We start from the raw sequence: 17488 nt of genomic DNA, 5'->3' as shown, positions 1-17488 counted from the left end.
TCACTGTAACTTACATTTACCAATGAAAAACTACTTTCAGGTTTAATTCAGCTTAGTATACATTTACCAATGAAAAACTGCCTTTAGGTTTAATTCAGCTTAGTATACATTTCCTTATTCAACAAGTATTTGCCTGCCTGCTGGGTTGTAAAAACTGGGAATACAGCAGAAAGGGAGCAAGGGAAAACCCTGCTATTATGAAAGGAACATTCTCTTAGACAATCAAATTAATAAACAACACTTCAGGTAATTATGAGTTCTGTGAAGAAAAATAAGTTTAGAGGTTAGTGAGATTTGTTTTTGTTACTCTCCTGAAATGCCCTTTCTGCATCTCTACCTTTTTACCTTTCAAGACCAGCCCAGATTTCTGCTCCATTGATGCCTTCCTCAGTTTTCACATTCTTTCCTCTCTTCTTGTCTGCTCTTCCATAGTCCTTGGGTATAAAGAGTCTTTATGGATGTTAAAATAAATTTCATAGTCTATACACATTAATCTAAAGTCTTTTACAGGGAGATAGTGTGCCATGTTGGGAGAGCAAGGGATTTGCGATCAGCAGACCTCAGTTAGAATCATGGCTTCACTAACTAACTCTATACTCTTGTAAGAGTCACTTGGCTTCTGAATGAGTGTTGGTTTATATTTAAAATGAAGGTGAAAATATTTACTGTACAGGGTTGCTAGGATTAGTGTTATTTTGAAATTTTGAAACTCACTAGTAAATGACCTACACTTATTTATTTATTTATTTATTTATTGAGAAGGAGTCTCGCTCCATCACCCAGGCTGGAGTATAGTGGCAGGATCTCAGCTCACTGCAACCTCCACCTCCCAGGTTCAAGCAGTTATCCTGCCTCAACCTCCCAAGTAGCTGAGACCACAGGTGTGCGCCACCACACCTGGCTAATTTTTATATTTTTAGTAGAGATGGGGTTTCACTATGTTGGCCAGGCTGGTCTCGAACTCCTGACCTTAGGTGATCCACTTGCCTCAGCCTCCCAAAGTGCTGAGATTGTGGACGTGAGCCACCATGCCCAGCTGCCCTACAGATAATAGACATTCATTAAATTACAGTTTTTATGAGGAATAAGAAGGTAAGAATAAGAAGGTAATTTTAGTTAGTTCGCTAAGTATAGAAGGTTTTTGTGTTCTCCAATAAGTGCCCTCCTCACCCCTCTTTTATTAAAAAAAAAAAAATTGTTCTCTTCCAGAGCTTGCTCTTGCATCTCTCTTCAGCCTTAATGCCTTATTTGATTTTTGGAGATATTTCAAATATACTGTGGCACCAACAAGTCTGGTTGTTAGTCCTGGACAGCAAACGCTTTTAGGGTTGAAAACCGCTGGTGAGTGTTTTACATCTCTTGCAAAGGTGGGGAAAAGGTTGACAATAAATCTTTCTCAATTTAATTTTCCCATTTCGTAGACTCAGAGCTGGAAGGGACATCAGCTATCTTAAGCAGGATACAAAAAATTGTCTTATGACCAATGATTATCATTCCGTCTTGTATACAGTCCACTATTTCATGCAAGTTTGTTCCATTGTTCAGGTGCAATTAAAATTAAATGACTGACTTGCTGAGTTGAAACCAGTTTCTGATTTTGCACTCTGGAAATGATAAACACCTAATTTGTGTCCTTTGGTAATAATACATTCTGTGATTTAACAACCAAGTAACTCTGTTAACTTTTTTCCCTGAAGAAAAAGACTTAGTTGCTTAAATATATTTTCATATAATTTTATTTGTATGTACATACACATATGTTGCTTTTTTTTTTCATTCTAGTTGTACAGACTACTCCTCCACATGATCTGGCAGCAACCCAAATCCCTCCCGCTCCACCTTCCCCTTCAATTCAGGGTCAGAGTGTGTTGAGTTATAGCCCATCTCGTTCACCCAGTACCAGTCCCAAGTTCACCACCAGCTGTATGACTGGTTACAGTCCTCAGCTGCAAGGTCTGTCCTCAGGTGGCAGTGGTTCTTACAGCCCTGGAGTGACCTACTCACCTGTCAGTGGTTATAATAAGGTAATGACTCTCTTCTCTTGTCTAGTCACATTATTTTAGAATTGGGAGGTATACTAAAAATCACCTAATGAGTCAAAACTTATTTTATCAATGAGCAAACTGAGACTTGACTTGCCCAGAACACCCATTTAAAAACCAAGAATATCTGGTTTTAAAAAAAACACAGTATCTCAAACACAACGTCTTAAACAGAAAAAATGAGCATTTGCAGAGATAACAAACTTAGGTTCACCATCTACGATCTTTCAGAAGTCTTTGAAACAAGTTGAAACCATGATTTTTTACTTTGGTTGCTTTTACTCATGTTTTCCCTCTTTCCTTCTTCATGTGAGGCCTTTGTATATCCTTTTAGAGTTTTAGTGTGTTTTATCATGTTGGAGTGTCTTCTAAGCTAGAAACTGGGATTGTCACATAGTTGGTTTTTTTTTTTCCCAATGAGTACAAATTAATCTTGAGTATGGACACTTTCCATGGAATAGTGGGAACCTTCATTCCCACTCCCACAGTAATGTGAAATTTTGTTCCAATTTTTAGGATTAATAGAAACTGGATTGACAAATTGAAATTATGACTCCTTCCTGAAGCATAAAACTATTAATATAAGAGGGGCATTGAAAGAAGAGTAGTCATTTCAGATGCTGTTGCTACTGTGTTGGACTGACATCTCTATAGCTGCTAGTTAAAAGAGGAGTCTCTGGAGATGAAACCGACACACTGTCTGCCCTTATCCATTTACGTATTTATTTGTAACGAAATTCCATACTACTGGTTATCTGATATTAAAATTAATTTTGGCAGGTAATAGAATTTTGAAAATTTTGTACAAGTTAAATTTTTATGAAAAAGTATATATGTAGTGAAAATTCATAACTCATAGGTAAATGCGACTTTTAAAAATAATTTTTCACGGCCGGGCGCGGTGGCTCAAGCCTGTAATCCCAGCACTTTGGGAGGCCGAGACGGGCGGATCACAAGGTCAGGAGATCGAGAACATCCTGGCTAACACAGTGAAACCCCGTCTCTACTAAAAAAATACAAAAAACTAGCCAGGCGAGGTGGCGGGCACCTGTAGTCCCAGCTACTCGGGAGGCTGAGGCAGGAGAATGGCCTGAACCCAGGAGGCGGAGCTTGCAGTGAGCCAAGACTGGGCCACTGCACTCCAGCCTGGGCAACAGAGCAAGACTCCGTCTCAAAAAAAAGAAAAGAAAAGAAACATGACAATAATCTATTGTAACTTTTAACAAAGATTTCTTTCAAAGCCACATAGCTAAATCAGGAAGTTCTCGTTCTTTACTCACTTGTCTTTTGGGTCTGTATAATCTGGTATTTTTTCTTGGGTTGCTATTTAATTATAGAGTATAAAATATATGTATATACAGAAACTTTAAATGTTTAATAGTCTTATCTGTTTATTTCCTTGTGGTTTGCTCTGTTTTTAAGTTTAGAAATTTTCTCACTTTCAGAATTGATTTCCCCCCCACTATAGTATAAGATGATAATTTTACTCATTTTTATTTTATGCTAAAATTGATAACTAGTTGTCCCAATATCATAAATTATTTTTACCTTTAATTGACTTGGAGCCTCCTTTGTATTACATGTGATTTTGCATATTAGAGTCTTCTGGGTGATTCTGTTCACTTGCTGTGTTTTTAGTGTTGTGTGTAGCAGTTTCATTGTGGACTGTTAGAACAAAAAATGTCAAATACTATTGCATTTTTGCTTCAAAAACAGATAAATCAAGCTTATGTTCTGTTTGTACAAAAGAAGTGACAACACCAAAATATCAAGTATAATTTTTATTTTTAAAGAAATAATTTTTTTCTTACATTAACTCTCCCTTTGTACCTACTCTTTTCCAGTCATTTCTTTTGCCTTGTATATCTTTATATTTACAAATTTGAGGGGAAAAATAATGAAATGAGTTTTTTTTAACCTTAGTAATCTTTCTTTTTTTAAATCTTAAAAGATGTATCAGGAAAATATCAAAAGAAAGTAAAGGTGACGGCTGGGCGCGGTGGCTCATGCCTGTAATCCCAGCAGTTTGGGAGGCTGAGGCGGGCAGATCACAAGGTCAGGAGATCGAGACCATCCTGACTAACACGGTGAAACCCCGTCTCTACTAAACAAAATACAAAAACTTAGCCAGGCATGGTGGTGGTCGCTCGTAGTCCGAGCTACTTGGGCGGCTGAGGCAGGAGAATGGCGTGAACCCTGGAAGCAGAGCTTGCAGTGAGCCGAGATCGTGCCATTGCACTCCAACCTGGGCGACAGAGCGAGACTCTGTCTCAAAAAAAAAAAAAAAAAGAAAGAAAGTAAAGGTGACAAAGGCATATCAGGAAAACATAAAAATAAGGTGGTAGTATTAACAATGTATAACTTCAGAGGAGTAAGAATTATGAGACAAAAGGTCATTTTAAGTTGATGGAAGAAATAATACATAAGATGAAATAGTTACAATCCCTGTATATTGAATAATACAGCATCATAAAATGTAAAGCAAAAACCTTTAGAAAAATGAAATCAATACACACAATTGTATTGGAAGACTTTAGCATTATCAATGTCTGATAAAGTAGGCAACAAATAAGGACACAAAAGATGGGAGCAATAAAATTTAATAAGAACCTCCATAAGAACACTATTGAATATTGTGCCATTCTATTTGAGATGGTCATGGAATTGAACATGTTGTATTTTCTGACCAAAACAAAAAGAAAACTAGAAATTAAAAATAAAGGTTTGAAAAATACCACTAACATATTTTAAAATACTCACCAAATTATTAGGTTAAATTAAAATTAGGAAAACAAGAATGCTTCAGTATCAGAATTTATGGATATAGTAAAAGCTATATGCAGTGGTAAATTCTTAACCTTAAATGTTTTTATTTTTGTTTTTTGGGGGGGTTTTTTTGAGACAGAGTTTCACTCTTATCGCCCAGGCTGGAGTGCAGTGGTGCGACCTCAGCTCACTGCAGCCTCCACCTCTGGATTCAAGCGGTTCTCCTGCCTTAGCCTCCTGAGTAGCTGTGATTACAGGCACCCGCCAGCATGCCCAGCTAATTTTTTTATTTTCAGTAGAGATGGGGTTTCACCGTGTTGGCCAGGCTGATCTCCAACTCTTGACCTCGAGTGATCCACCCACTTCGGCCTCCCAAAGTGCTGGGATTACAGGCATGAGCCACCTCGCCATGCCCATTTTTGTTTTAAAAAATAAAAATAGATGTACTAAGAATTCAGGTCAAAATTATAAAATTATAACAAGGAGGATACAGAAAAAATGATAGATATATGGTACAACGTGGATGATTCCTGAAAACACTATGCTAATGAAAGAAGCCAGTCACAAAAGACCACATATTGTATGATTATAGTTATATGAAATGTTCAGAGTGGGCAAATCTATAAAGACAGGAAGATTAGTGGTTATCTAAAGTTGGGGTGGAAAGGAAGGAGAAAAGGAGATTGATATCTGATTAGTTCTTTTTTAGTGGGAGGAAGGAAAAGAATGTTCTGAAATTGATTGTGATGGCTGTATAATCCTGTGAATATACTAAAACACATTGAGTTGTGCACTTTACATGAGTGAATTGTGCGGTATGTGAATTTATATCTCAATAAAGCTATTTTTAAAATGATAAAAGCAAATGTTAATGAATTATTATCTAAGAGCTTTTTTCTGTGTGCATGGGAAATCCCATAAAATAGACAAATCTGTCAAATCAGCAGGGCAAATAAGACATAGACTTAAGGAGAAATTGAAATGGAAGATTTAGAAAAGGATACAGAGAAGTTTAAACCAAAATGAATATTTTTACATTTTATGGTAAGAGCAGAGAATAGCTATTACCATAACGTTTCATGTCTCTGTGTTGTTACTCATCTTTTAAGTTATTCTGTCTGCTGAAAACACTCTTAACATCATCCTTTGTTTGTTTAATGGTGATAAAACGTACCATTTTTAAGTGCATAGTTCAGTAGCGTTAAATGCATTCAAATTGTGCAACTGTCACCATCATCGTCTCTAGAACTTTTCATCTCCCCCCTGAAACAGTGTGCCCATTGAAAACAGTTAACTCTCTTTTTCCACCCCCTAAGTCTCTGGCAACCACTATTCTGTCTCTCTGAATTTGATACTCTAAGTACATCATTTAAGTGGAATCATACAGTATTTGTCCTTTAACTGGCTTATTCACTAGCATAATGTCCTCAGGGTTCATCCATGTTGTAGCATGTGTTATAATTCCATTCCTTTTTAAGGCTGAATAATACTCTATTGTATGTATACACCACATTTTGTTTATCCACTCATATGTTGATGGCTTCTACCTTTTGGCTTTTGTGAAGAGTGAATGCTGCAGTGTACAAGGCTGTACAGCTTATCTGTTTGAGTCCCTGCTTTCAGTTCTTTGGGGTATATATTAAGAAGTAGAGTTTGTATATCTATTTTTAATTTTTTGAGGAAACACTCTATGTTTGTTTTGTTTTGGTAGAGATGGGGTCTTGCTATATTGCCTGGGTTGGTCTCAAACGTCTCGACTCAAGCAGTCTTCCTGCCTCAGCCTCCCAAAGTGCTGGGATTACAGGCATGAGCCACCACACCTGGCCCCATACCATGGTTTGTAGCTACTTACATTCCCACCTTAGAATATTTGCATAATGATATATCAAACAAAGCATAGTATTTTAAAATAGTTGCTTGTATTAGTCTGTTTGGGCTGCCATTAAAAAATGCCACAGGCTTTGTGGCCTGACAGAAATTATTTTCTCATAGTTCTGAATGCTAGAAGCCTGAGATCAAGGTCCCTGCCAGTTTGGCTCCTGGTGAGGGCTCTTTGTGGTTTACGGACAGCCACTTTGCCCTCCCATGCCTTTTCTGGTATCTCTTCGTGTAAGGACACTGAGCCTGTCAGAACAAGGCCCCACTCCAATGACCTCACTTAGGCTGATGACCCCCTTACTTCAAAAACAGCCACATTGGGGGGTAGGGCTCTAACATACGAATTTGGGGAAGACACAGACATTCAGTCTATAATAATGTTCACTTTTTTCCCTCTAGACTGTAACCCTCTTGAGCACAGGATTATGTGTTTTTATTCATCTTTGTTTCCTTAGCCCAGTATATGGAATATAGATGCTACATCAGTGTCTGTTGAGCCAAACTAATAACTTAGAAAAGTTAATGAAATACATTACTTTTCTTGGGAAAAAAAAAAAAAAAGCCAGAAAATTGGCTAAGAAGTAGAAAACCAAAATGAGAGAAAATTTAAAAACAATACATCACATAAATCCCCAGAAGACTGTAGGGCCCTTAAGTTTTATTATTGAGTTCTTTTAAACTTTGAAGAAACAGTTACTTTATAGACTTTTTATTATGGAAAATCTCAAACTCACAAAAGTGAAGTGACCAGTTTTAATATAGTGAACTCCTGTGTATCTTTTACCCATCTTCTAAAAGTTATTAATATTTTGCTGGCCTATGAACAGCTAATTCTGATCCAGTAAAACAACATGTTAGCATCAACTTGAGTTAGAAAACAGGATTGAAATCCTGATATGATCTTCAGCAAGTTATGTAAACTCATAAGGCGAATATAGTAATCATGTGTACCTGTTATTGATTCTTTTTTTTTTTTTTTTTTTTTTTTTTTTTGAGACGGAGTCTCGCTCTGTCACCCAGGCTGGAGTGCGGTGGCCGGATCTCAGCTCACTGCAAGCTCCGCCTCCCGGGTTCACGCCATTCTCCTGCCTCAGCCTCCCGAGTAGCTGGGACTATAGGCGCCCGCCACCTCGCCCGGCTAGTTTTTTGTATTTTTTAGTAGAGACGGGGTTTCACCGTGTTAGCCAGGATGGTCTCGATCTCCTGACCTCGTGATCCGCCCGTCTCGGCCTCCCAAAGTGCTGGGATTACAGGCGTGAGCCACCGCGCCCGGCCGTGTACCTGTTATTGAAAAGATAAAATAAGACAATATATGTATTAAGCATAATTAGCACATTGCCTGACATATATAATGATTGCCTAAATACTTGGTATTCAATACGAATTATTACCAAATACAGAAAAGATAAGAATACCACTGCCTATTTTACTTTATAGAATGTAATAAAACTTAAAGCACAAAATAGTTCCCCCTGGGATCTGTAAAAAACAAACCAAAAAAACTTAAAAATAAATAGGACAATGTGAAAGTAGTAAACTAAATAATGGTTTGAATTCACAGAAATTAACAACTTTTTTTTCTTCTTTTCAAAATAACCTTTAAGGAATAATTGATAACCAGGTAAAGTTTATCCTAGCAATGCAGGAAATCTATTAATACATTATATTCAGGAGTTCATTTAAAACCTAAAGTTTGAAAAGCTGTTTCCTAAAAACATCCATTTTCATATTAAAAACTTTGGTTAAGTGGCTGGATACACGGTAAATATCGAAAATCAATAGCTTACAGTTATATATATGCCAGCATTATTTAGTTAGATCTATAGGGGTTTCCAAATTCCTTTCATAATTGATTAAAAAACATAAGATCCCAAGATTGAGCTTTAGAAGTGGGGCCAAAATATTGCCAAGAAATATTAGAGATGCTAGATGAAGAGAGAGAAAATGTTCTTGGATAAAAAGATATTGTTATAAAGATTTTCTCCCTACATGCTAATGTATAAGGTGTATGCAATTCTAATTAGTCCCAGTCTACCATTTTTTAAAAATAGATTTATGCAAGTTACTCATTGATTTTAAAGTTAATAAAGAAAAACAAATGAGCCAAGAAAATTTTGAGTAACAGGATACTTCCCCATAGACGTTAAAACTTAATAAGTGAAATATTATGGCCTCTAGGCAAAAATAGGCCAATTAATGCAATAATAGCCCAGATATAGTGTATATAAGGATGTAATATGTTAATTTCAAAAATAAAAGAAATCTGTGTGGAAGAGGATTAACATTTTTATTTTCAAACAGCATTAAACAATTATAAGACTGATTAATCTTTAACTTGTTGCAAGCTAATATAAAGTGATCATAAGACCCCAATAGAAAAAAATTGTAAATGCACTTGAGTAAACATTTAAATAAGTAATCCAAGTGACTAGTAATTGTATTTTTTAAGTGTTTAACATCATAAATATAGGGAAATGCAAATTAAATGTCCAGTTTTTAAAATTCTTGTATATCAAGTAACTGTTAATATGCTTTCACCAAATAATTTCAGTTTTAGGAATCTGTTAAGGGAAGCCATCAGAAATTCAAAGATTTATGTGCAGCTATCTTCATCATAACATTGACAAAGCTGTGTATATTTTAGAGATTTAAAAATACATAAAATATGAAAAAGGCTTATATTATCTCTGGGTGGCAAAGTTACAGATGTTATTTTATTTATACTTTCTATTTTTAAAAATATGCATGTGTTAGTTCTTTTTTTAAGAGACAGGGTCTTGCTCTATCACCCAGGCTGGAATGCAGCGGCACGGTGATGGCTCACTGTAACCTCTAACTCCTAGGCTCCTTGAGTTACTTTTTTTTTTTTTTTTTTTTTTGATGGACTTTATTTTTTAGAGCAGTTTTGGGTTCACAGCAAAGTCAAGAGATCTCGTGTAATCCCCTGTCCTAACACGCATAGCCTCCCCGATGATTAGTATACCCCTCACAGTGGTATCTTTCTTACAGCTGATGAACCTGCATTGATATGTCATTATCACCCTAAGTGCATAGGTTACATTAGGGTTCACTCTTGGTGTTGTACGTTCTATGGGTTTGGACAAATGTGTAATGATGTGTTCACAATTATAGTATCATACAGAATAAAAAATCTTTACCACTTATTCATTCTTCTTTTCCTCCAAATTCCTGTTAACCACTGTTTTTTTTTATTTTTTTATTGCTGCCATAGTTTTGCCTTTTCTTTTTTTTTTTTTTTTTTTTTTTTTTTGAGACGGAGTCTCACTCTGTCCCCCTTGCTGGAGTGCAGTGGCCGGATCTCAGCTCACTGCAAGCTCCGCCTCCCGGGTTCAGGCCATTCTCCTGCCTCAGCCTCCTGAGTAGCTGGGACTACAGGCGCCCGCCACCTCGCCCGGCTAGTTTTTTTGTATTTTTTAGTAGAGACGGGGTTTCACTGTGTTAGCCAGGATGGTCTCGATCTCCTGACCTCGTGATCCACCCGTCTCGGCCTCCCAAAGTGCTGGGATTACAGGCTTGAGCCACCACGCCCGGCCAGTTTTGCCTTTTCTAGAGTGTCATGTACTTAGACTCATACCTGTGTAGCTTTTCGGATTGGCTTCTTTCACTTAACAATATGCATTTTAAGATTCCTGTATGTCTTTTCGTAGCTGGATAGCTCACTTCTTTTTTTTTTTTTTTTTCTTCTTCTTTGAGATGGAGTTTTGCTTTTGTTGTCCAGGCTGGAGTGCAATGGCACGATCTCAGCTCGCTACAACTTCCACCTCCCAGGTTCAAGCGATTCTCTTGCTTCAGCCTCCCAAGTAACTGGGATTACAGGCGTGAGCCACCACGCCCGGATGATTTTGTATTTTCAGTAGAGACAGGGTTTCTCCATGTTGGTCAGGCTGGTCTCAAACTCCCGACCTCAGATGATCCTCCCCCCTCAGCCTCCCAAAGTGCTGGGATTACAGGTGTGAGCCACCGTGCCCAGCTCACTTTTTTTTAGTGCTGAGTAATACTCCATTACCTAATTTTGCCAGTTTATTTACTCATTCACCTACTGAAGGGCATCTTGGTTGCTTCCAAGTTTTGGCTATTATAAAGCTGCCATAAACGTACAGGTTTGTGTGTGGATGTAAGTTTTCAACTCCTTGGGTAATACTAAGGAGCACAATTACTGGATCGTATGGTAAGAGAATATTTACTTTTGTAAGAAACCGCCAAACTGGGTTTCAAAGTGGCTGTATCATTTTGCATTCCCACCAGCAAAGAATGAGAGATTCTGTTGTTCCACAACCTCATCAGCATTTGATGTTGTCAGTGTTGTGGATTTTTGCCATTCTACCAGATGTTTTACTTAAGTCAAAAACCAAAACAAAATGAATTTCAATTAAAGAAAAATAACGTAAAGATCTTTTATTTTGTATAGTTGACGAGCTTTAGCCCCTCTCCTCCTTCTTCATACCCTACCACTGTTGGACCAGTAGAAAGCAGTGGATTGAGATCTCGCTACCGTTCTTCACCTACCGTCTACAACTCACCTACTGACAAAGAAGACTACATGACCGACCTACGGACTTTGGATACTTTTCTTAGAAGTGAAGAAGAGAAACAGCATAGGGTTAAGCTGGGTACATATATATTTTCTGTATATCTACTATACCTATTTTGGGTGTCACTTAATCCTTAACCTATTATTTTCATTATTTTAATATCCATACTAACATACTTTGTTAGCACTTTTTTTACTTTATATGTAACATAATTTTATGCAGTTAGAATTAAGTTCACAATTTAAGAAGTGAAATATAGCTAAACTAAGAAATCTTGAACCTACAATAAGATTGAAAGCTTTTTTGTATAATGTAAGTTACAATTTCTATTTAAAGTTGAGGCTACAAAATAATGTTTTGAAGCAGTGCATAGTAAACTTACTCAAATTATAGCTGTCTCTTTTCAGGTAGTCCTTTGGAAGGTTGGTGTGGCAGAGCAGGCTGAAAGAGAGAGCATGTATTCACTTGAGAAGCGCTGCTGTTTTTCAGAACATTTTAAAACTTGCGTTTTAGTATTTCCTGAAAGCCTATAGTTTACCTTGGGAAAGAGTATTAGCAGATCTTAATCTGTTTGGGGTGGATTTGATTATTACAGAGTCAATTATTTGAAACCAAATTAGGTTATTGAACTGAGTAATGATTTTTCCCTGTCAGGAACTTTCATGGAAAGCATATTAGGCACTACTAAGGAAGCCGGTTATTGGACCATGGCTCTTTGTGTCGCTTGAAGTCTCACCAGTGATTTTTAATTTCATTTTGCCTGAAAGTGCCACAGATGTTACAGAAACCAGTCAGTATTATCTTCTTATTTTTGATACATGCTTGTTAAAAAGAATTTGAAATATTTTGGGTCTACTGAAACTTTAATACAGAGTATAATACAAAGAACCTATGTATCCTTGGCACATCTTTGTAATACCTAGATATTTTCTGACTTCACTTTTATTCTTTGACCCAGTAGGAGCTATTTAGAAGTAATATTATTATTGTTCGGAAGTGTTATTGGTGTTGCTTTTAATTTTCAAGCCTGAAAAGGCTTGGTTACCTTTTTTTCCTCCTAAGTTAATTTTACTGTGGTTAGAGAATCTGATCTGTACCTATCAGTTTTGTGTTTATTCGTTTGAGACTTGCTTTTAGGTCTACCATGTGATCACTTTTCTGTAAATGGCTTTGGTATGTTGAACAGAATGCAGAGTCTCTAAATTTGGGCCTCTATATTTGTTCACTGTCACACTTCTTGATGGTATTCTTAAATTCTTTATCTTACTAATTTTTATCTGCCTGATCTATTGGTTGTCAGAAAGTATGCCAGAAGCTCCCATTGATTGTCTACCATTAAGTGTTTTCTCACAATTCTGTCAGATTTGCTAAATATACATATGAGATTATGTTAAATGCATGTAAATTCAGAATTGTGAATATCATTCTGGTGAATTATGCCTTTTATCTTTATCTCTTAGGCTTTTTGCCTTAAAGTCTATTTTGTCTGACATTGACACATCTATATTAATTTCTTTTTGGTTAGTATCTGTCTGGTATATCTATCTCTATCCCTATTCTGTTAGCCCTTCTGTGCCCATAGGTTTTCGAAAATTAAGTATTTTGTGCAAATTAATAAATGATTAATAAGTATTTTGAGGGAAGCTACTTATCTAAAACTACATAAATATTTGGTCCCCATCAAACTTTTTTTTTTTTTTTTGAGATGGAGTCTCGCTCTGTCGCCCAGGCTGGAGTGCAGTGACCGGATCTCAGCTCACTGCAAGCTCCGCCTCCTGGGTTTACGCCATTCTCCTGCCTCAGCCTCCCGAGTAGCTGGGACTACAGGCGCCTGCCACCTCGCCCGGCTAGTTTTTTTTTTGTATTTTTTAGTAGAGACGGGGTTTCACCGTGTAGGCCGGGATGGTCTCGATCTCCTGACCTCGTGATCCGCCCGTCTCGGCCTCCCAAAGTGCTGAGATTACAGGCTTGAGCCACCGCGCCCAGCCTTTTTTTTTTTTTTTTTTTGAGAATAGGTCTCACTGTATTGCAGTGGTACAATCTGGGCTCACTGCAGCCTTGAATTCAGGGCTCAGGTGCCTCTCCCACCTCATCCTCCTGAGTAGCTGGGACTACAGATGCATGCCACCATGCCATGCGAATTTTTGTGTTTTTAGTAGAGACAGGGTTTTGCCATGTTGCCCAGGCTGGTCTCAAACTCCTGAGCTCACACAACCCACGCACTTTGGCCTCCAAAAATGCTGGGATTACAGGCGTAAGCCACTGTACCTGACCCCATCAAACTTTGACTTACTAGTTCTAACATCCTTTTAAGATTATTTTCAAAATTATTACTATGTTGGTTGTCATGGGGCTTTCCAGTTTCATCATTTCTCCTATGTTTATTTATTCCTTTAACATTTTTCTTTTTTTTTTTTAACTAATACAGTATACATAAAATTTACAATATTAACCTTTTTTTTTTTTTTTTTTGAGATGGAGTCTTGCTCTGTCGCCCAGGCTGGAGTGCAGTGGTAGATCTCAGCTTACTGCAACCTCTGCCTCCCAGGTTCAAGCGATTCTCCTGCCTCAGCTTCCCAAGTAGCTGGGATTACAGGCGTCTGCCACCATGCCTGGCTAATTTTTCTATTTTTAGTAGAGACGGGATTTCACCATGTTGGCCAGGATGGTCTCCATCTCCTGACCTCAGGTGATCTGCCTGCCTCAGCCTCCAAAGTACTGGGAATTACAGCCATGAGCCACCGTGCCTGGCCCAATATTAGCAATTTTAAGTGTTTAATTAAGTGGTGGTAAGTACATTTACATTATTGTGTAGCCACCTCTTACATTTATTTCTTGGTATTCTATAAGATAAAGGTTTCTTCTCCCTAATCATATCACTTATGTTGATGATTAGATTGTCCCAGATTGGGCTAGTGGGATGCTCTGTAAGCTGACTTCTCTGTTCTTTTGACATGATACCATCATTCTTTGAGCTAATCCCTCCACACCTACCACCTTTCTAGTACCACAAAATGTCAGGCTCATTTTGTGTTGTCCCTGGCTAGCTCCAGAGTCAGTCTGTTTCTCTAAGAGCCCTGATTCCTTTTAATGGAGAACGATACTTAGAAATTAATATCTGGGCACTGGGCACACTGTTGTTATTGAGGTATCATTACTCCAGGTCCTCTAGGAAATATTTGTATAGACACATACACCAATATATGTACACACACACATCTATATGTATTATTCTGTCTGTTTTTAAAAAACCATGAGTTTATAATGTTATTTCTAATTCCAGTCCAGCTATACAGTTTATTCTGTCCTCCCCACTTTTCATATTTGTAACTTTCTCCAGCAGTAAAAAACCAGCCCTCATATTCTCTCTCTCATGCACACTTTCTTGCTGAATCATTTGAAAGGAAGTTGCAGGCATCCTGCCACTTCATTCCTGAGTATTTCACATGCATCTCCTAAGAACAAGACATTTTGCTTTCTAACTACAATATGAGCTGGGCACAGTGACTCACACTTGTAATCCCAGCACTTTGGGAGCCCGAAGCAGGTGGACCACAAGGTCAGGAGCCTCATGATCAGACCAGCCTGACCAACATGATGAAACCCCGCCTCTACTAAAAAATTAGCCGGGCTTGGTGACGCGAGCCTGTAATCCCAGCCACTCTGGGGGCTGGGGCAGGAGAATCGCTTGAACCCGAGAGGCAGAGGTTGCAGTGAACCAAGATCTTACCACTGCACTCCAGCTTGGGTGACAGAGCGAGACTCCGTCTCAAAGGAACAAACCAAATAACTACAATATGATTGTCATGCTTAAAATACTACAAGTGTTCATATTCACATTTCCCCAGTTGACCTAATACTGACCCTTATAGTGCTTTTTTTTTTTTTTTTTACTGATGCAGGATCCAATCAGGTATCACATACTGCATTTACTTGTGCTTCTGTTGTCCCCTTAAATCTAAACCATTTGGATAGTTTGGGTTTTGTGGGGGTTTTTGTTTTGTTTTCTTTTTTTCTTTTATGACATTTACATTTTGAAGACACCAGGCTATTGTTTTGAAAATTCAGATTTGTTTCATCATTTTGTTACTATTAGATTCCGTTTAAATATTATTTTCTGGCAAGAATACAACATAGGTGGTGGCATGTCCTTTTCAGTGTATGACATCAGGAGATGCGTGATGCTGCCTTGTCTCTTTGTCGGTGATGTGTAATAAAATTGGATCACTTGTTTAAGGTGATAGCAACTGGATTTCTTCATGATTTTCCCTTTATGTCCTGTTTCTGTAACAGCGTTTTACCCAGTGATTTTAGCATGTATTGATGATCCTTGCCCTTGATAAAGTGGTGATTATAAAGTGGAGATTTTCTTTCTTTCTTTTTTTTTTTTTTTTTTTTTGAGACAGAGTCTCGCTGTGTCTCCCAGGCTGGAGTGCAGTGGCGCGATCTCGGCTCACTGCAAGCTCTGCCTCCCAGGTTCACACCATTCTCCTGCCTCAGCCTCCCAAGTAGCGCCCGCCACCACGCCTGGGTAATTTTTTGAATTTTTAGTAGAGATCGAGACCACGGTGAAACCCCGTCTCTACTAAAAATACAAAAAATCAGCCGGGCGCGGTGGCGGGCGCCTGTAGTCCCAGCTACTCGGGAGGCAGAGGCAGGAGAATGGCGGGAACCCGGGAGGCAGAGCGTGCAGTGAGCCGAGATCGCGCCATTGCACTCCAGCCTGGGCGACAGAGTGAGACTCCGTCTCAAAAAAAAAAAAAAAAAGAATTTTTAGTAGAGATGGGGTTTCACCGTGTTAACCAGGATCCGTCTCGATCTCTCAACCTCGTGATCCTCCCGTCTTGGCCTCCCAAAGTGCTGGGATTACAGGTGTGAGCCACCACGCCTGGCTAAAGTGGAGATTTTCTAATTATTTATTTCTACATTTCATAGTTGGGCATTCTTCTCTAAAGAAGAGCGTTCTGTTTTACCCCCACCCCAACTTTTTTGGTTTAGTCATTGTGGACTCATCAGCTCTTTCTTTAGTAATGTCTAAACTGTTATTTAACTAATTCATTGAGTTTTTTAATTTCAGCCATTTGTTTTCATTTTATAGTTTTATTTGGTTGTTTTCAAATATGCCAGGTTTTTGTAGAATATTTTTTATTCTTATGTTTTCAGTTCCTTTTTCTGTCTCAGTTGCTTAAACACACTTTTTTAAAGTTATTTGTCCAATAGTTCAATTATCTAAAGTTCTTGGAGGTTAAATACTCACCATTTTTGTCTTGTTAGTTCTTATGCCTGGAGGCTTGTTTCCTTGTATTTGATGTAATTTCTGTTTGTTTCTGATAAGTTTATCTTGGCTGGATGGAAGCTTTGTCTCTTCCTAGCTGTCTTGTATTTGCCTCTGTCAGGTGCTTTAGGAGTATTATTGACTTTGAGCTAACTTAAGTAATTTCTAAGCTTGGAGATTCCTGGACCTCACAGGTAATATAAATGGGCACTCTAAACCCATGTGAAGATGTATCTATGATTTTTAAATCTCGGGGTGCTTTTTCTTTTCTTTTTTTTTTTTTTTTAAATCTCCCAACAACCTATGACAGACAAGCTTTCATTATCTCCTGGTCCCATTGAACAGATTTTTTTCTTATCTACTCAGAATGTGGCCCTTTGAGATTCCTGGTCCTCTACCAGCAGCAGGGACTAGGGGTAGGAGAAAGGTGTCAGCCCAGCTCTCTACCTCTTATGGGCCCAAATCCTTATCTCCATTTCCCACTTGGGCAATGAATTCCAAGCTAATAGATTTCTCAAGGCCTACAAAATTCTTTAGAGCAGCCACAGCATCCTCTTACAGGCTATTTTGATTTTTAATTCTCTTTTCATTTTTAACCATTGGCTATTCATAGCCTTACTTTTTTGCAAGCTCCATTATTCATTTTAATAATTTTGTTTTTGTTTTTGAGATTGAGGTTTTTTTTGTTTTTGAGATGGAGTCTAGCTCTGTTGCTCAGGCTGGTGTGCAATGGGGTGATCTCGGCTCACTGAAACCCCTGCTTCCTGGGTTCAAGCAATTCTGCCTTAGCCTCCTAAGTAGCTGGGATTACAGTCGTGCGCCACCACACCTGGCTAATTTTTGTATTTGTAGTAGAGACGGGGTTTCACCATGTTGGCCAGGCTTGTCTCGAACTCCTGACCTCAAGTGATCTGCCCACCTTGGCCTCCCAAAGTGCTGGGATTACAGGCGTAAGCCACCGCGCACCTGCCTAA

The 17488-nt window shown here is 38.2% G+C and overlaps 1 protein-coding gene across 7 annotated transcripts in view; it reads left to right on the top strand.

The window, feature by feature from the left end:
• TMEM209 (transmembrane protein 209) overlaps positions 1–17488 on the top strand; it is a 42532-nt gene that overhangs the window by 1658 nt on the left and 23386 nt on the right. For 5 of the 7 annotated variants that reach the window (XR_012432849.1, XM_045388361.3, XM_005550761.5 and 2 more), the window contains 3 exons: positions 1210–1341; positions 1783–2024; positions 11116–11317. Coding sequence is in view for 5 of the 7 variants with exons in the window: in XM_045388361.3 (XP_045244296.1) it covers positions 1210–1341; positions 1783–2024; positions 11116–11317 (576 nt within the window). In the remaining 2 variants the exon portion in view is untranslated. Of the gene's footprint in view, positions 1–1209; positions 1342–1782; positions 2025–11115; positions 11318–11892; positions 12030–17488 lie in introns of those variants that run through there. The other 2 variants (XM_074035983.1, XM_074035984.1) reach the window with 2 other exon arrangements.

Source organism: Macaca fascicularis, chromosome 3 (assembly GCF_037993035.2).
Source record: "Macaca fascicularis isolate 582-1 chromosome 3, T2T-MFA8v1.1".
NCBI classification, from domain to species: Eukaryota; Metazoa; Chordata; class Mammalia; order Primates; family Cercopithecidae; genus Macaca; species Macaca fascicularis.
Note: the sequence above shows the minus strand (reverse complement) of the source record. Positions and strands in the feature narration are given on the sequence as shown.